The 20,519-nt window shown below is 38.9% G+C and overlaps 1 protein-coding gene across 4 annotated transcripts; it reads right to left on the bottom strand.

The window, feature by feature from the left end:
- Positions 1-1,713: 1,713 nt before the first annotated feature.
- slc7a1b (solute carrier family 7 member 1b) lies at positions 1,714-17,405 on the bottom strand. 4 transcript variants are annotated; one of them, XM_043259231.1, is made up of 12 exons: positions 17,060-17,405; positions 8,973-9,422; positions 8,736-8,894; positions 8,492-8,657; positions 7,976-8,109; positions 7,639-7,861; positions 5,792-5,928; positions 4,836-4,938; positions 4,228-4,436; positions 3,951-4,102; positions 3,763-3,871; positions 1,714-2,938 (listed from the first exon to the last, which is right to left on the bottom strand). In XM_043259231.1, exons 2-12 carry the CDS (start codon positions 9,340-9,342, stop codon positions 2,757-2,759), a joined length of 1,944 nt encoding a protein of 647 aa, XP_043115166.1. In that variant the 5' UTR covers positions 9,343-9,422; positions 17,060-17,405; the 3' UTR covers positions 1,714-2,756. The 4 variants fall into 4 exon arrangements, with proteins under 4 accessions (XP_043115166.1, XP_043115163.1, XP_043115165.1 ...); XM_043259228.1 differs by lacking the exon at positions 5,792-5,928 and adding an exon at positions 6,330-6,469 and having other exon boundaries at positions 17,060-17,396; XM_043259230.1 differs by lacking the exons at positions 5,792-5,928; positions 17,060-17,405 and adding exons at positions 6,330-6,469; positions 16,129-16,240.
- Between the last annotated feature and the right edge of the window lie 3,114 nt (positions 17,406-20,519).

The raw sequence follows: 20,519 nt of genomic DNA, 5'->3' as shown, positions 1-20,519 counted from the left end.
CAACACATTCGAAAAATGTATGTCTTCTAGATTCCATGGGAGCACAATATTTTTCTTCAATATTATGCAAAGAGACGGAGGTATGAGGGTTAAACCATGACTAAAAATAAAGCTTACAATTAGGTACTGCTACCTTCCTCTGTAGCGTAGGCAACTTAAACGTGGTCTTTCTATTCCGCATTAATTGGGGAGATATTACTGTGGACTTTATTCCAGGGGAAAGAGGTATCAGGGAAGTAATAAAGTCCAGACCGTGTCACAGAAGGGGCCGACTCTCAATTGTGTGTTTGGGAGGCTACTTGACCTGTAGTTGTTTGAACGGGTTTGTCAGGTGTTTTTGAGTTTGGTTCAAACGTTAGGATGTCCAGGAGTCGTAGCCATAGCTGCATCCAAGCCATGCATTCTTTAGATAACAAACCAATCTTTAGGTTGGATCTGAGACAGAACGGATTTTACTTTGAGCACAAGATTTAAATGAAGCAACCATTAGAAGCCACTATCTTCAAAATATCAGCTGTATAAAACTGACTCCACCTGAGTGGGGTGCATTTCCTCTATAACAAGTAACTCCACACGGCCCAAAAGTCTGCCAAGGCCTTAGTCACTCTGTTTGGCGTTGATTGACCTACAGGTGCTGAAACCTGCAGTTGCTGGCACCCACGAGAACAGGTAGCATCACCCGAGTCTCCTGGTTAGGGCCCTGAAGCAAGAGTGGTGGGAACCTCTATAACAAGACAATGTTCAGATGAGCGAGGGCTTTGAAGGTCACTGTCTCTTGAACACTGAAAGTTGGGATGTGCAGAGTATCCAACAAATGCATTATCGTCCTGAAAACTACGTAATTATCACCACGCTCCTTGTCAATTGATGTAGTAAGGCACGTTCAAAATTTTCGCCCATTTATTTTCCATTTGTTTTGTTGCGTAATTTTTTATTTGTCAGGTTTCTGATATAAAGTGAAATAGCGTGGCGATTCCATACTTTTTGTAAAACTGAAATTCTGCATATTTACGCGGCACAACATGCAGCATGAACAAATCTCCACTCACATTTAATTTTATTTGACGAGTTCGCACTAACACATAACTATTCATAGTAACGGTAAAAGTAAGCGTGTTTGGCGTGCTGTCAGGGAGAGGGCTCTGAACTCGGCGGACTACCGAGAGTCCGTGAAAAACGAGATATCGAGGAAAGAGCCTTGTGTGAATTTATAGGAGGCTTCTCTTGCTCTGGTTGGTTAATTGCGTGATTAGGAAACGAGAAGCCAGCCGGGTTAATCATCAGCACGCTCCTCCCGAAATCTGTTTATAGCTAAACATCATGTCTATGGTCTTAAAAAAACTAGGTTTTAATATTACTATAAAGTGAGATTGGTGTTGCATATCTTACAGTTGTGTTGAAATCTATATAACTGCTTTATGATAAACTACATAATCCACAGTAAAGGGGTTAAAGGTAACTACATATAAATGTTTGTAAGCAATTGTTTTGAAGTGTTAACATTGTTTTAGGCTATACTATGAATCTGTGTTTTTTTCTCCCTATGCATTTGGCCCCATGTACATTACAATGTAAGCCTGTTTTTGTTTTTTTAACTAGAATATTGACTTTTTATTGCTGTAACAACTGTCGGGTCGCTCACATTTGGTGTTAAAATATAGAATTTACGTCTATTTTAAATAGCTGCAGTGTACAATAAAAAAGGGGAAAAAATACAAGAAACTTTTTACTTTATAGACAAATCAATTGCAACAAAAACAAATATTTACAGTAAATTTACAGTTCACTTCATTTTGACATTATCGACCAAATATACATTTATTCAATTACTTCAAGTACAGCGTAGAAAATGTACTGTGACTGTGACACATGCAATAGTCAAGTGTTTCTAAAAGTCCTGTTAGGGTTTAGGCAAAATCAATAAAATAATGCAGTTTCGAATCAAATCATACTGAATTCTTTGGTTTTTTTGCTTTTATACAAACAGACTGAAATTTGAATTTTGAACTAAAATAAAAATGAAACACACAAAAGTCCGAAAAATACTGTACAAAAACATTTAGCCCAACACCGGGTGCGAACGTTAAACATCTTACAGAGACATCTTCACGCGCACAAGAGCTGAATGGAAAGAAAACGGACATTACAAAAAAATTCCCTCTGATCCCTTCTTGATTTTTTTCCTCAAAAAGAGTGAGAAAAGGCACTGGAAAGTTACAGAGCCATCCAAAAAAAGCTCTGACTTAACAGCATAACTGCGATTTGCAGCACGAATGTTCTTCTCGTATTGAGAAAATTGAATTAAAGCACCTTGGGTGAGCTAAATAAATATTTGAAACCTCGAAGAAAAAAAAAAAAAAAAAAAAAAAAGTTTCTTTTGGAGCGGTGTGATTTTTAAGCAAGGTCGCAGATACTGTCGCTATCAGCAGATGTCTTTCAGAATAACTTTAAATACACAAAACGCACACAGCAAAGGGAATCGTTGGGTAACAATGTAATGTGTTTTGCTCAAAATAATTTATCAAGCATGACGGCAACATGCTACGAAAATAAATAGGTAAAACAAACCGATTGGGCGAAGGAAGAACCGACGGTGTTGTCGTAATGCTGCTTAAAAAGGTGCTTCGGACCTACAGTAACACGTAAAGCACGCTGTCTTGAACGTCAATAGCAGCTCTCGGTTTGGAAGTTTCAGTTGTTTCAAGTCACGTACGTAGTGAGCGCATAATGCCATGAGTGGTATTTCAAGCGTTTGCTCAAGGGTCACTGCTCTCCTCTGGTCTGCCGTTAACACCGTTGCTCAAGAAAGCCTCTTTCTCAGGCCCGGCTGGTTCGTTTGTCATTGTCGCTTTGAAGCCGTTGATGTCTTCCATGTCGTTGCTGGCCAAGGCCGCCTCTGTGCTGTGCCAGATCCCATAGCCAAAATAAATAACAAAACCTAGAAAGAAACACAGAAGGTCAAGGACAGCGAAAGAGCCGTCTGTAACGGAGGTTTATCGTGATTGTTATTAATAACTAGCCATTTATCGTGTTCTGTCGGGTTGCCGCGATCAGCCATTCAAGGCCGTGCATTTTCCCGCTCTAACTAGATGCATATTTTGCTTGTTAAAAGTGTTGTGTATCGCACATTTTCGCCGCTAGAGGTCGGATGTTCAAAACAATAATAAATGAAAGGCAAATGGATAGTTTCTGCTTTATAAACGACTTCTAGTTTAGGGTCATTAACAAAAATATCAATCGTAATTTAAGCAGCGAGCTGCAAGAACAGCTTACACTCCCAAAAACCTCCAATACTGTGATGATAAAAAGTGCGTATGTATTGCAATTGAATAATTTACATTTTCAGCACTTACAAAGACTGCAACAAATTTAAAATGACTTTTTCTATTTGAATAGGCGACACATTAAAAGGTCATTTATTGCTGACGTGAAGCTGAATTTTCAGCATTGTTACTCCAGTCTTTATTCTGATTTGCTGCTCAGTTATTATTGGTTCAATTATTTATTTATCATTATCATTATAAGTCTTCATTTATTAGCGTTGCTCTGCTTCCACAAAATATTAAGAAGCAAAAACGTCATCAGTTTTCAACACGAATATTACTATAAAATGGTTCTTTTGTTGCCATAAAAGCTTTCAAAGTGCACTAGGTCTATTTTTAGCTCTAGGACCGTCCTAGAAGTTCCTGTGTCCACCCACCATGGCGTCACAAAGTGCTGGGCACAAAACAATGAACATATGATGACGAAGTACTGACTTACCTATGGCCATCCAAATGGCGAAGCGCATCCAGGTGCCTGCGTCCAGCTGCATCATCAGGTACACATTAATGAACATGCTGAGGACGGGAAGGAACGGCAGCAGAGGAACCTGGGTACACAGACGCCCGTCTTTACAAACCGCTATAAATGGCGATCATAAAACTCCCTCTGTGTGCCTATTTGTTTACCTTAAAAGACAGTTTTGTCTTGCTCTCAGGCTGCCGCCATATTAACATGGTGACGGTGAAGCAAATCGCAGCCAGACTGGCAAGAACCGCAAGAGCCCAGATCTGAAATCCCCCCTGGACCGCCACGACACAGAACACGCAAACCAGAACACCTGCACGGGGAGGGAGAACAAGCCGTGACTCACACCGTCAAGTCCATTCGTTGCTTAATCAGCGCTCAGGGCTGATAAAGTGAATGCATTCATTGTTTTAAAATGCGCATCTGCTCCCGTCTGACCTAATATACTTGTGCAGATGTTAACAGTGAAGCCAGAGAGACGGGACGGCTCCTCGTTTTTGGGGGACAGAAGGTTGCTGAGGGTGCAGAGGTCTTGAGATCCAGGCAGGAAACCAGCGCTGCTCTCGTTGATAGAGTCGGCCTCCGTTTCCTCCCGACAGCTGGCTCTCTGATACTGGACATTCACGCTGGGCTGCTCCGGCTGGTACCTGAAAGACAAATTTAAAACCATTATTCTTAATCTAAAACCATTTTTATCACAACAAATCTCGAAAGACTGGCATGATAATGGATATGACATTGCTAATGTATTTGTTTTGGGCAGAATAGATCGGCTACGTTGCTAGTTAATGCTGTTGTTATATAGTATCGCTGCTGCAAAACAATTACAGGAAGCTTGCATACTGTAGGACATCGATAAGGTGGAGCTGGGGAGGTGGAGGGTTTAAAAGGAAAGCATGGCTGTTTCTTTCAAATTAATTCAGTCTGAAGACAGCAAGGCGAAATTATTAACAACACTTGCAAAACAGCATTTGCGATGTTAGACAGCGGAGTTATCAAACTCTTTTGTTTGAGGTTATACGGTCTTGGAAAATCTGAAGCCGTACCTCAAGACTAAGACGCAGGCCGCGACTAGTGTGTAAGCCAGCAGAGTGCCAATGGACATGAGATCAACCAGATCTTTCAGATCAAACAGGAAGGCCATCACCGCTGTGGAGAGAAGAGGAGTGTGTTACTGGAAGGACAATGACAACTGTAGTAAGTATAGCAAGTTCATGAAAACTAATTATTCTGTGTTAATATTGTCCTCAATATATATATTAATAAACTATCATTCAAACGTTTGGAGTATGTAAGAAAAAAAGTGTCTTATGTTCGCCAAAGCTGTATTTGATTACATACAGTAAAAACAATATTGTTACAATTTCAAGTAACTTATTATTTTTATATATATATATATATATATATTAAAAATGTTATTAATTTCAAAATGTTAAGTAGTCATTACTTCAGTCTTTTTCTCAAAATCTGTCAGAAATAATTCTAATATGCAAAAAGAGAGACATTTATGCCCAAGAGACATTTATCATCAATTATTAAAATTAATAGCTGATCTTTTGTAACAATGTAAAGGTTTATACTGTCACTTCTGATCAATTCAGCGCTTTCTTTGAACCTTTGAAGAGTAATATTTCAGTGTTAACATTTAACTTGTGGCATATACACTTTCGTAACCACCAAGAAATCTTAAAACCTGTCAAAACATGAAGAAATGGTTAGTGAGGTGTCATATTTAAAGAGAAAAACAACACTATTCTCTCAAAATTGCCACATATCCTGTTACCAGACACATCCTGCACTAGCAGTAACACACGAATATATTCATATTAACAATGTCTGCTTTTAATGCTTAACGTGCAATCAAAGCAATCTAGGTATAATTGACCTTAGTGCTTACCTTAAGTAGTCTTTCAAATATGAATTACGCTTTATTGCTGTTTTCACAGGAGTTTTATCATAAAACATGATGAATGCTGTTAATAGGTTTCTCCTCTACTCTTACCGGACAGAAGCCCAGCCGCCATGGTGGCGATGATGGGCGTTTTCCTCTCACTGACGCGAGACAGGAAGCTGAAGATGAGACCGTCATTTGCCATGGCAAAGATAATGCGTGGCAGTGGGAACATGGATCCCAGTAGACTACACAAGCAAGGGGAGGGAGGATGAGTGAATATATGACTGACATCTGAACGAAAACATGAGCCCGGTTCAGACAATCGCAGACGCCTCTAGCCTCACCACTAAAGCTGAACATAAAGGAGAGCAAAAGCTCAATATACCCCTTACAGTTCAACCCCTCCAATGAAACGTAACTTTAATCATGAAGTGAACACTTTTTGTGTAGTCTACTAACAGTCACTGCTGCAATTCTCTGAACATAAAGGCCCAAAAAGCTGCTGGGTCATTTTTTGCCATTTGCTGGAGTTTAGTGGATACGTTTAGTCCGTATTTAGTCGTGGTGCGGTTTGAGAGGTTGTAGGTCGGATCGCTGTGAGATCTGTGAGGAAGCAAGACTGTTAGTAGTTGGAATGACTTCTCACCTGCCACTATGCCGGAGGTTACAGTGGCCATTATGGGTGTTTTGGATTTTTCACTGATGTTGGCCAAGAACTTGAAAAGCAGCCCATCTTCAGCCATGGCCCATATTACACGAGGCATTGGGAACATGGAGCCCAACAGACTAGTTGAGGGGAGAGAAACAGATTCAAGCCATGCAGTGCAGTTAGCTTGTGCATTTCTCATCTACTAAAGCTAATTAGCTTTACAAAAATGCATTTAAAGTGTCAGGAAAAAACTAATTATATATATATATCCTACAAATATACAATACAATACCGTTCAAAAGTTTAAGATATCTTTATCTTAAATTCTTTTTACTTAATGGAATAGTTTACCCCCCAAAAAATCTATTCTGTCATCATTTACTCACCCTCGAAATCTATATGAATTTCTTTGTCCTGCTCATCAGAAACAGATATTTTGTAACCTGGCTGTTTTGGGTCGCCACTGACATCCATAGTATTTTTTTTCCTACTATAGAAGTCAATGGTGACCGAAACAGCCTGGTTACAAACTTTCTTCAAAATGTCTTCCTTTGTGTTCAACAGAACAAAGAAATTCACACAGATTTGTAACTACACCAGAGTGATTAAATGATGAAAAATAACTATTTCTTTAAAAAGAACGACAGTACAAAAGTAATGAAAACATAAAAAAAATAAAAAATATTTCAAGTAAATGCTGTTCTTTAAAACAAAATTATAAATACAAATCTTCCTAACCCCAAACTTTTGAAAAATAGAACATGATGTGTTTTTGAAGAAATGAACACAACGTCTGAATAATGTTTTCCAACAACTGAATAGAGCAAGGAGTTCAACAGCTTGTAACCAATCAGAGACCACCTGGACTGAGCCCTGCCCACTTCCATGAAAATATAGTAGTTCATTATAGATTGTGAGACATGACAGAAACATTAGTGCAACGTTTGATTGTATGATCATTTGTAAGAGTTTTCCATGACACTTTAAAACATATGAAACAAGATGTAAATCATATGAAAAATAAACCATTACAATTACTTCAGAACACTGCAGCTGAATGAACAATATTAATTCATTCATCTATTAAGTTCCACACAATTCAGGTATTAAAAATGGTCATATCAGGGAGAGCAACGAATACATAAGCACTTTATGTATTTGTATAGACCTTTCCATCTCTGATGTCTTTTCGCTAAATAAGTTTGATGTCAAAATCACAAAGAAATGACGTACTGCAGCTTTAAAACGAATAAACCAACGCACCCCAAAACGGACGTAACTTGTAAGGCGCCCGTGTAGTTCTTACCTGGTGGACAAAGCACAAAGGGAACCGACGGCTACCGCGTACGTCGCCCCTTCCCAGCCCACATATTTGAAGGCCACAGGAAGAGGGCTGTTCTTATCCAGCATGTAGTATGGCATCATCATTGTGAGGGCGGCTGATACGCCAAAGTAGGCGACGAAACAGATGAGAAGAGATGCTACAATGCCGATGGGTATCGCCCTCTGAGGGTTCTTCACCTCCTCACCTGAATCACAAACAGAGAGGAAACGAGGCCTTTATTTACACAAAAAGCCGAAGAGAAGTTTTGGAACGCGTCTCGGGTAGATCGACCTCAAAATGTAAAAAGTGTTGAACTCGCCTGTTGTGGCGATACAATCAAACCCGACAAAAGCATAGAAGCAGGTGGCGGCACCGGACAGAACTCCGGAGAACCCGAACGGCATGAAACCACCAACACCCAAACTCTCTTTAGCTGGCAACACCTCTGATGTACTGCAAATACAAACAAGAAATAAGCTATAGTGTGTGCCTCGGACAAGAACAATAATCATAAAAAAAAGAATAATTCAATTTAAACAATTCTAGAAGCATTAAAATTTTTCACATTACGATTTAGACTACCATTAATCCTTGTAAAATTTCATTTGATTGCAATTACTAGACTAGCTTTAAATTACTGTTAAACTCTTTTAAAACAACTTTAAAAAAAATAATAATATGCATGTAAAAACATGGAAGAAAAAAAACCTGCTGCCAATTGTGACTTTCAGCTAAACAAACTCTCCCGTTTCTTTCTTGTCTTTGATATATAATAAAGCCCACATTTCACAATCCGTGCTTCTATCAAAGGGGGGAAAACAAAAACAAAACTTGCTTCTCATAGGATGTTTGGTTAAGGATTTCCACAGGATCCAGGCTCCAGTTTTTGAGGGTTCCTTTGATCAGGCCCGACACGATCACAAACATCAAGACCAGAACATTAACACACGTGAACACTTTATTGACCATAGCGGACTCCTTCACCCCAAACGCCAACAAAGCTGCAGAACAAACGACATATTCACTTGATGAACTGAACACAGACGAACCGAGCAATATTTGTATCTTCGGTGGCTTACCTGTCAGCGTGAGGATGATTAGCACAGCAAACATGTCGGGATACTCTGCTAACACTCCAGGAGCCTTCATACTCATGTGTAACCTGCAGAAGTTCTCTATATGTTTGCCAATGAGCTCGTCGAAGGTGGCACTCCAGGCCCGAGCGACACTGGACGTTCCTGAGAGACGGCCAATATGGGTTATAACTATTGATATTTGGCATTTTTAAGCCTGACTACTGAAAGCATTCTTCTCACCTATGATATAAGAGAGGATGAGGTTCCAGCCGGTGATGAAGGCCCACAGCTCGCCCACCGTCACGTAGCTGTACAGATACGCGGAGCCCGTTCTGGGAACTCGCGCTCCAAACTCGGCGTAACACAGTCCGGCCATCACCGAGGCCAGCGCTGCGATCAGAAATGACAGGACGATAGCCGGACCGGCGTTTTCCCGCGCCACGGCCCCGGCCAGCACGTAGACGCCAGCGCCCAGCGTGCTGCCCACTCCCAGTGCCACCAGGTCAAAGGTGTTGAGGCATCGGGAGAGACGAGACTCTTCTGTGCTGCAGTCCACCACCTTCACTCGCAAAAGCTGCTTTCCGAAGCCTTTTACGTAGGCGAGGACCATGATGATTTCTTTACGCAGTCAGGCACACACGCACACGCACTCTCACACACGAACAAGATCTTCACTGCAGGGCCGATGACCTACAAAAACAAAAGAAAGAGCACATGAACTCGATAAAACGTTGCTATTGGTAAATTCATTTTTAGTTTTCAAGTTGCCATTTTTACCGTTAATCCATTTTAGTTTAAGTAACTGTTTTAATTTGAAGACATATTTTCATTTAGCTTAAGATATCCGTTTTAGACATGTTATATATTATTTAAAACAGTGTTTTTTATTTATTAACATGCATATTAGCAGTGTTTTTACGATGTTTTAATTTAAGTGTGTACAGGTGACAGAAAAGGCCAACTAAATTAAAAAAGTAAAAGCATGCACAACTGTTTAACCAATATTATGTAGACAGTCAGTGCACTAGTTTATTTTCAGTAAAAAAAATCAGAGACTTGCATTATTGAGTGTTTAAATGCAGTATTATGTACATTAAAGCCATGTTAAAATACAATAAACGGTGTTTGGAAAATCTGATTTTTCCTTGCATCATGTAGCTGTTTTTCACAATTTTGTGTGTTATTCAACTGGCTTCAATCAAGAAAACTTACAACAAATACATATAATCATTCATGAAGTCATTTTTATGCAGACTGTAGCATTTAATTCATCATTTGTTAAACAAAATATTTCCATTAATGGTCATAATTAAGTAGAAATTATATATATATAAAATATTGGAATTATAGATTCAAAACGTTGCCGCCCAAGTCTTTTATTTTACATTTATTTTTTATCAATATTTCACAGTGGCAATGCAAAATCAATTCATGTCTCTACCAGCCATACTAGTACCGTTTTTCCCTGCATTTATTTATTTATTTTTATTAAAATGAGAAAACAGTCTTTTTAAAATCTCTGAATTCTACGGTTACTAAATGATGCAAGAGGAGCAATCCTGACATAAGCTGGGAGAGTCACAGGAGTGATGATATTTGAGCCTGGTACTACCTCCAGAACCAGCGTGATTTCTCTTACTCATCGTTATTGTAATAGCTGTAAGCCAAAAGCAGACTGGACGTGAGCCGAGGTATCGCTTGAACTTTACAGTAGGATCTTTTTATAAACACACAAGTGCGAAGCTAACGTCGCTCATCATATTTAAAGAGAATCCCTCAAATACACGGCGCACTAATAAACAGAGTGACTTGAGCGCTTGCTGGTGTTATTACCTTTTACAGTTTACAGTAACAGGACACCTCATTTCATCAGCTCCTAACAGGAAAATGAAAAGCTTCTGATATTGGGTCATTCTATATCTAATTTTGAAGTATATTTTGTATGCAGCATTAAATCGACATTAAAGGGATCATCCGTCCCATTGACTGGCAGGGAAATAACACTGTCAGGGTCTAGAAAGGTATGAAAGACAACGTCAGAATAGTCCATCTGCCATCAGTGCTTCAACCATGACGTTATGAAGCAAAGAGAAAAAGTTTTGGACACAAAGAAAATAGAAATAACGACATTATTCAATTCGTAGCACCATTTTGGAGAGTATTGCTGCGAGCGAACGGTGTACGCGGTTCAAATCGAAGTCTGAATACACATAAGACTTATCCTTGCGGGGCAACCAACACCGAAGAGCGTATGCTATTTCTTCAAAAACGGCACTACGGTGATGCTATGGTGCTGAATCAGTTAAATAAATGTTCTCTTTTCGGACCAAAAGTATTTGACGCTTCTTATGTTAAACCACTGATGCCAGATGGACGATTCTGGCAATGTTTTTCATATTTTTCTGGACCTTCAGAGTCATTTACTTGGCAGTCAATGGGACAGTCACAAGTCTCCTGGTTTTAATCCAAAATATCATAAATTGTGTCCCAAAGCTTTTACGTTACATAGGGGTAAGTGATTAATAACACAATTTTCCTTTAAAGTGTTCTTGACGTCCAATATATTCATTCTACTGGTAATACATCACGGTTAAAAACACAAAGACTACTTTATAATATTCCGTTCATGTTTGATTACACGAAGGAAATACATCCGAAGATAATTTAGTCTGAAATACACAATGTTAAGTTTGAGTCTCCCAGAAGGCTGCTGAGAAAGCCTAAAGCATATAAAATAACTGAGTTCCATTGCATCATTTAGTGAGAAAAACCAATAACGGGTTTCATGGGAAACTCAAATAACATAAACAGCAAGACATCAAACCCACGGAGGCCCTTAATCGGAGCGCTCTGAAGTTTCAGATCTTTTTCTTACCAGCTTGAAATATCAAAGCGAGGAAATCCTCAAAATACAAATAAAGTCCGGTGATTCTTTTCTCTGAGCTCTGGCTTTGGATCGGCACCTCCTTCAGGTATCAAACACAATGAGGATTTGTAAAGTAAAACCTTTGATGATGCCTTCTCTCTCTGAACTCGTTATAAATACAAGCAAGGGGAAGGTGTTCAAACGTGTGTGTGCCTGTAGCACGAGTCCAGTGCCTTTGTGGCGACGGACTCATTCAAAGCTCAGGCCACAAATAGCACCCGGTGAGGTCACGTGAAGACCGGCAGCTGCGGTGGTCACTGAAGCCTCTATAGTCGGTCACTGCATCAGATTCTGGTTTCTGCCTGTCTCTGCCTTCTGTCATGAGACACCTCTGACACTTTAAGCGAGAGAACATAAAGTTGCTAATTATTACGTTGTGCTAATTATTGACGTGTCATTTCAAAATAGCATGACGTTTATTCTGTGCTGTACAAAAGTAGATGTTTAGAAGAATGTTCACACTGCTCTTTACCGTATAAAAACAGTTCATAATAGCAATGCCTTTTAAGATCTGAAAAGGGGTGGAAAGTAAATAAACATAAACCTATAAAATTTAATATATATATATATATATATATATATATATATATATATATATGTGTGTGTGTGTGTGTGTGTGTGTGTGTTTGTGTGTAAGTAAGAATCAAACAGTAAATCTGTCAATTGGTAGAGATTTTGCACTATTATCTCTAGCACGGTTACGTAATGTTGCAGGTGGTCATGGAAAATTGTTGACATGGTTTCTAAAATGAGTGTTTTTCAACAATTAGAATGCGATCATCACTGAAAAAGACCTCATTTTGTTACATGTGGCACATTTTGTCACTTTATAGGCTTTGAAGGGTAAAATACACACCTGTATGTGTCAAAATGCACGTCTTTGTAATTATCCTTGTAAACACGGTGATTTAGGTCTTGAGTGAAAGCAAACAGCTGAGAAACAAAACATGTGTAACAGTACATTGGATCCAGGCAGCTCTTAAAGTGACAGTGGGCTAATATCTCTGGTGTTAATTCATGTTAATCAAACAACAAAAAAAAGTATATAAAAAAATGACTATATCAATTATGCTACATTAATAGAGAACTACTTTTGTGTGAAGGCCTTGCTCTGTTTATATTTTATTGGTATGAACGTTTCTCAAAAGTTCTTATTTAGTGCCACATGAAGGAAAGCAAGCCATACGGGTTTTGGAATATGACAGATTGAATGATGACAGAACTTTCGTTTTTTTGAAAAACAAAAAAACCAAAATACTCTTCTTAACCTTTTAAATTCCAAGACACGGAATTTGAACTGGCCAGGTCTTTATTCATATCTAGTCATTTCTTAAGAACATTTTTGACTTATTTCAAATCTTTTAAGTCATCTTAAGGCCCTCAAGAAAGTTACCCGAGGCCACTTAGTAGTCCCCAGGCCCTTGGTTGAGAACCACTGGTCTAAATTAAGCAAAACAACTACTTATTAGAAATAAAAGCAGGCTCTTCTGAACACATTCTCAGTGGATGCCTGTCAATGTTCTGGGGGCTGTTTGTTTGGATGAAGGGCAATGGAACAAAGCCTACGTACTAAACAGCCTAACGCTGCCGCGTGGCAACACACGATTGCGCAAGGCGTACTGGAACATCTGCCGCTCACAGCCCTGAAGAGTAATAAGCACGTCTATATCTAATTTAAAAGTCCATAACAACGCACGCACGGAAACTCGTGCTTCCGTCAAGTGCACATCCAGTAAGTGGGCTGGGAGAGGGCCTTGCCCCATTTTCCACCAATCACAGAGCGCTGGGAGAAATGGGAGGCATCTGAACACAGCCGGTCACATTGTTTTCACACGTACACGCACCTCTTCAGTCAGGTCACGATGCCTGGGTCAGTTGACTCTGACTTTTAAAGACGAATGTCAACATCTGATTAGATCAAAGTTGTACTGAGGAATTTGAGGAATGCACTTGAAGTGCATCTCTCTCTCTCTCAGAAACCAGTAGAGCACTACAGTTCAAGAGTTTGGTCTACTATGTACTTACATCAAAAAATAATTACAATGTCATATTGTACTGCGAAACACAAAGGTTAGGGACAGGTTTAAGGGTGGGTTAAGGTCTAAAGGATATGCCAACAGTGTAATTAAACATATAATTACGGAAATTAATTACAGATGTATCGTAAGAATGTGATTTTTTTCTGATTAATCGTACAGCCCTACTTCGTATTGGTGTTGCACATGCAGTACATGAAAACAATAGGCTGTGATTCACGGTTAGAAACATTTTGAACAAGACTTTGACTGCATTTTATATATATATTTAGAATCACCTGACACAGCACAATACTGAACAGGACATATAACATTCAGTTCATTAATTGACTTAATTTAAGTTGTTATTCAGTTCTGGGGTCAAATAAAACAGTGCAGCACGATTATTTGAATACATTTAAATGAAAGCAGAATTCAATCAGTTAAAAACAGCAGCATTTCACATTGTTGCTGAGAAATTTAATGCCGTTTTTCAGCATTTTATTGATTATATCCACGCAACAGCATTGACACTGTGCTCCCCTGGATGTTTCCGCGCGCAACTGATGTGTGCGTTTGCTATAATGAAGACAGTAATTTAATACAGAACACTGATTAAGCCGACAGGAACTAGTTTTGTAAAACACACACCTTTATCGATAGCCCAATCAAGCGGCAGAGGCCTGATTCAAGCAGCTCAAAAAGGTGCACGTGTGCATGTCATCAGGCCAGCATTAAATCCGTCTCCCGAAATCTGAAGGGCATTAATAATGAAAAACAAAACCACCCTACAGTGATGCGAAACCACAGACATCCTCAAAACAAAATAGCGATGACAGGTGATTTACAGAAGCGACCCAAGGGCATTTCTGGGGTTGTGCAGGCCCGCTCATGCCAGCCTTATGACTGTGAATGATCTGACCGTTTCACTGTCCAAACAAAAACTCTGCCCTGGAAAGCAAACACAGTCCGCCCCAGCCCTTGAACTCCGCAGCAACACCTCCTCCGTCAATGTACTCCGACTGACATCCGTCAACGCGAACAGAACAGATGTTTTAAACAAATACATCAGCCTGAATCAAACCTACGCATGGGACAGATTTACATTTTTTGCAGTTGCAACAGCCCGTAACGTACACACCCAAGGAAAGTCAAACAGAGCTTCCGCGTGACTTACGTGAATCACTCGACGCACTGCAATAGTTTGACATTTCAGCTCTGGGAATTTATTCGTTTGTTCATTTAACAACTCTAATGAAATCAATACAGCTTGCACCTTCCTCAAACGCGATATTCAAACACTGTGATAAAGTAGGGCAAAGTTACCTTGACCATTACATTTGCAGTTTGTTCACGGATTCGTTTCAAGATACAGAAAACCGTCAAACAACATTTTCTCTAAATCAGTGCAGATAGCATTTTAAAATCTCGTTAAACTCTGATTCGATTATTCTTTCATTTTGCCGATTTTTTTTTATTATGCATTACAATGTATTGAATGATTCGATATAATTCTTGTTTAGAAATGCGCAATATTTTAACTCGAGTTTTGCTCTTTTTTTATATCTCGAATCTAATTAACTTAGATTCAAAATCTTGACCTTGGACCACAGACAAATAAATAAGTCAGTATTTCTCTGGGATACAGCTATTTGAAAATCACAAATCTAACGGTGCAAAACATAAATTAATAAATAAAAAAAAAATTCAAAATATAGAGAAAAATCACCTGTAAAGTTAATTACTAATCAAAAATGATAAATACATTGATATACATGGGAAATTCACAAAATGTCTTCATGGGACATTATCTTTACTGTTATAACCTAATGAATTATGGCATAATTCTATTGCTACAAATATGCCTGTGCGAATTATGATTGGTTTTGTGGTCCAGGGTGACCAATGTGCTGCCGATTTAACATGTAGGACTACATACAGCACTTACTATGATCATTTAGTCAAATAAAATTTAAGGAAACTGAAAAAGTAAAATAGGCTTAATAGCAGAAGCCATTTTAACAAAAGAGCATGATAACATGTAAATGTATCGCTGCACTCGGAACGAAATCACATTAAGCAATAAAGCATTAATAATCATTATATAATGCACACTACAGATAAGCTGTTCGATATTTAAACGAGGTTTAAAATGGAAAAAAGTTCACTTTTTACTGTACACTAACCAATGACATGTTACGCATTATATAATGTTTGTTAATGTATCTGAAGGCAACGCTGATGTTGCTTGCATGCACAGGCAGTAAATTGTTTTAGCATAATGTTGTTCTTTGCAAATTATATTAATTTTATTCACTGCCTGTGGGTTAGACATCTATACACGTATATGGGTAGTTCATGACAATACTGGCTGTATCACGTCTAGGTTTTGCGTAAACGAACACATCTTTAAGTGCATAAGTGTCTGCATGAAACAGATTCAAACAACGCTTACTGAGAACGGTTCGCGTTCTTCGCATCTGGACGAGATTCCAAAACGTTCGACTTTGTTCGTTCCCAGAACGGCGACCAATTCGTAGATATACAAAGTAGCAAACAAATTTCCCGCATTTTTTTTTTAAAACGTCATAATAACGCGCAGCCACACACCCCGTGGCGCCGAGTTCGAGTCGTTAGTGAATCGATTAGTTCGGACGCTTAATTTCAACGAAGAAAAATATACATATATTTTTTAAAACTATTAAATGTGTATTTTACACAGATGTCGTCGGATTTGTACTTTTACCTGTGTTTGTTTCTTCGCAATTTTACCATCACGCACAGTTGTGAAGTCGAGCTTCTGAGAAAGATGTCGCGAATCGGTTCCTTCACAAAAAGATTCACTTCAATACAATGCCTGAGAGATGGCACAAATACCAAAACCGCACCAACCAGTTTAAAACCACGACAACAGGCAAAAGTAAGCGCTAAATAACAAAAAGAAATCGTCTTAGTGGCCTTGCGTTTTTTGGGTTTTGTTTGAGATTTGGTTATTCGATTCCGCTCGCATCCGGCTACAGCACAATGAATTACGAGCACGCTACTATACAAGGACACGCGAGCGCCGCTGGCCATTCCCGGCGGGTCCTAACACTGGAATAAGCTATTAATAAATCACAACTATTAAACAATCACAACTTAAAAGACGCGAACCGATTCTCATAACAATAACACGGCAGGCAGATAAACTTCTAAATGAATTCACACGATATCTCGCCATCTTTTAAAAGTGGCGTGTTGCATCAGCCCTTAAACGGAGAGAGAGCAGGACCATGTGCATCGCAGACACAGGAAGAAGGTTTCGACCGAGTATCAAAAAGTACACGTAGAAGATGACTGATGTACTACACAAAGCGACCGTTTAAATGAACATGCCTCATTCTTACCTGGCAACGTCTAGGACCCCAAAATTCAATTCGCGACCTCGGAACTGTCAGCTTCGTTCACGACGAAAAATAAACAACAACAACAAAAAAGCCCGGCGGACAGCTGGCAGCCGACTTTCTATTTTTACGTTGTCTTCTTCTTTAGGGTTTAGTCTCACAAGCACTACTTTACAATAAAATGCCACCCCTTCTGCCGCGAGTGATCCCACCCATGAGGCTATCATTGGCGGACCGTCTCTAACATCCTTCCGTGTGCCGACACCCAAACACTAAAGCGCCGACCCGCGTTACAGAAGCGCGCCTCGTTTGCACGGTCACGTTTTTATGATGTTCAAACGAGCTGCTTTTCTTGCGGACTTTTTGCGTCGTTTATGCTCGTGCAAGTTAAACTTGTTCAATCCAAAATGAAGCGCAGCATCTTCTCTGATTATAAAAACCTTTAAATGATCGACTTGACCAAAACTTTGCTGAAAAACCGGTTTAGCAGAATCTGTGACCTGCCTGCCGTCTGACTGATAGTTTCACTATTTTAGCAAGTACACGAACTTTTGGTTCCCCCTTGAAGATGTTGTTCTCTTTGCTGTGTTTAAACTTAGCATCCATCTATAGATTGAACATTTACTACACTAAAGCATACATTACATATATATATATATATATATATATATATATATATATATATATATATATATATATATATATATATATATATATATATATATATGCAACCAGAATTCTGTTTTTGGACATATATCAGAAATTGCATCAATTATCATGTTTTTGTTAAGTTTGGACCTCTGAATGAAATTAAGATTATTATTTAAAAAATTTTTTTTTTACTTGTTGAGTGTGAACTTTATATTTTTTTCTAGGCTAGACCATAGTATAGCCCATTCTGTAACTGAAAAAAAAAAAGGTTATTGTGACTTTTTAAACTCAAAATTGCGAGTTCTAAAGTTAGATTTTGAGCAGGAAAAAAATAACTATGTTCTTAGAACTGCGAGTTTATATCACTCCATTCTGACTTTTTTTTTGTGTCATGCAATTCTGAGAAAAAAAAAAGTTGCAGTAACCTTTTTATTCATTTTTTGTACAGTATACAATCACAAAAAAAAAAAAAACAACTTAAAATGAAAAAAACTTTTTACCTCTCACTTTTAGCAACTATACAATACATTGTATTTATTTATACCAGTAAAAAAAATGTGGATGTTTTGTCCCACACAAATTTGCTTCACTTGAGCATGAAATGCAACAAAATATCACCATTCACACAATATGTGTATAAAGTCAGCTAGAGCTGTATACACGTTTCTCTGCAGCAGTCATCTCGCTGCTCCTTTTTCTCGCCAATTTGTTCAAAGGAACCTTTGATAGTTTGATTTGCGCAGAGTCTGAAGATGGAAAAAGGCTCCCCCAAACATGCACCTTATTCAAACTCAAAAACATCTGTAGGCTGACTCACTAATAACACAGGCTTCCTTTGTTGAAAGCAACTGTGGACTTTCCCAGAAGTCTGTTCTCAGAGAGATTCTAGTGTACGGAGAAATAAACAACCTTTGAAAAAAAAAAAAAAAACCCAGAACTGAGCTACAGAGCTGAAATAGCATGCATCGGTGGTGGATTTCTCAGTAACTCTTTCTTCAAGCTTCCTTGTTAACACTCGGCCAGCCCCCGATACTCACACTTGGGAGTCTTGGCTATTTGAGAGCAGTTCGGTTAGATATTCCATATCATTTAGAAGTAAAACATAACGTCTTGCGCGTTTGATTGGGGCAGAGATGTCTGCGAATGCTTTAGCTCCCATGAAGTTGGCGTTATAGGGATTGTAGAAAGAAATATTTCAACCAAAAACAGAAAATTAGCTTAACATGCACTCGCCACTGGGCGACCCGAGATGACTTTCATTTTCAAGCCTTTAGCATTGCTACCATTTAGCTCACCGATGGATCTTCTGCGGTGAATGGGTGCCGTCAGAATTATTGCGATGTTTTTTATTATCAGTTTGGACCCTCATTCTGACGGCACCCATTCACGGCAGAGGATTGGTTTGTTGAGCAAGTGATGTAAAGCTAAACTCCGGTTCAAACCTATTGTTCACGAAAATATTTATTTTTGTAGTTTGATAACTGTGCATCAGCCTTCATCTTATAATACTTCATACTGTTCATGTCAGACTTATTGCACACCAGTCTGGTTATCTAATATTCACTTTTATTAGCAAAGGCAATGCTTTTGAGCTTGTATACCATTTTAAGGCCTTCAAAATGTGCATTTTATTCACATATATTTAACAGACAAAACAAAATAATCCTAAATATAGGCAAAACTATTGATTAATTTAGAAGTTTACTGTAATCATGTATGATGTTCCTCATCTTTGCCGTTTGTTCTCATTATTTAACGGAAAATGTTTTTGTAATTTCTCGTTGATGCCAAATATCGGCTCATTTTGGATTTCATGAGAGCTACACTTTCCAAAAAAGTTGGGACAGGTAGCAGTAAGAGGCCGGAAAAGTTAAATGTACATATAAGGAACAGCTGGAGGACTAATGTGCCACTTATTAGGTCAATTGGTATAAAAAGAGCCCCTTTAGAGTGGCAGTGTCTCAAGATGGGCAGAGGATCACCAATTCCCCCAATGCTGCGGCGAAAAATAGTGGAGCAATATCGGAAAGGAGTTTCTCAGAGAAAAATTGCAAAGAGTTTGAAGGTATCATCATCATCTACAGTGCATAATACCATCCAAAGATTTAGAGAATCTGGAACAATGCCGGAAAACCATACTGGATGCCCGTGATCTTCGGACCCTTAGACTGCATCACATACAGAAATGCTGCTGTAATGGAAATCACAACATGGGCTTCCAGAAAACATTGTTGGTGAACACAATCCAGCGTGACAAGGCTCATTTAAAATGGACTGTGGCAAAGCGGAAAACTGTTCTGTGGTCAGACGAATCCAAACTTGAAGTTCTTTTTGGAAAACCATGTCATCTGGATTAAAGAGGACAAGGACAACCCAAGTTGTTATCAGCTCTCACTTCAGAAGCGTGCATCTCTGATGGCATGGGGTTGCATGAGTGCGTGTGTTCTAGAACAACATAAGCTTCCTTCCAGACGTCGTCTCTTTCAACGCGACAGTGCCAGACCACATACTGCATCAATCACAACATCACGGCTGCGTAGAAGAAGGATCCGGGCACTGACATGGCCAGCCTGCAGTCCAGATCTTTAACCATCAGAAAACGTTTGGCTCTTCATAAAGACGAAGATGCGACAAAGAAGACCAGCTAAAAGCCTGTATTAGACAAGAATGGGACCACATTCTTATTCCTAAACTTGTCTCCTCGATCCCCAGACGTCTGCAGACCGTTATAAACAGAGGGCATTCCACACCGTGGTAAAACATGGCCTTGTCCCAACTTTTTTTGAGTTTTTTTCGTAATCTTTATCTTTGT

This window comes from Puntigrus tetrazona, chromosome 15 (genome assembly GCF_018831695.1).
Source record: "Puntigrus tetrazona isolate hp1 chromosome 15, ASM1883169v1, whole genome shotgun sequence".
Classification (NCBI taxonomy): domain Eukaryota; kingdom Metazoa; phylum Chordata; class Actinopteri; order Cypriniformes; family Cyprinidae; genus Puntigrus; species Puntigrus tetrazona.
The sequence above is the reverse complement of the archived record's forward strand: the minus strand, read 5'-3'. Positions and strand labels throughout refer to the sequence as shown.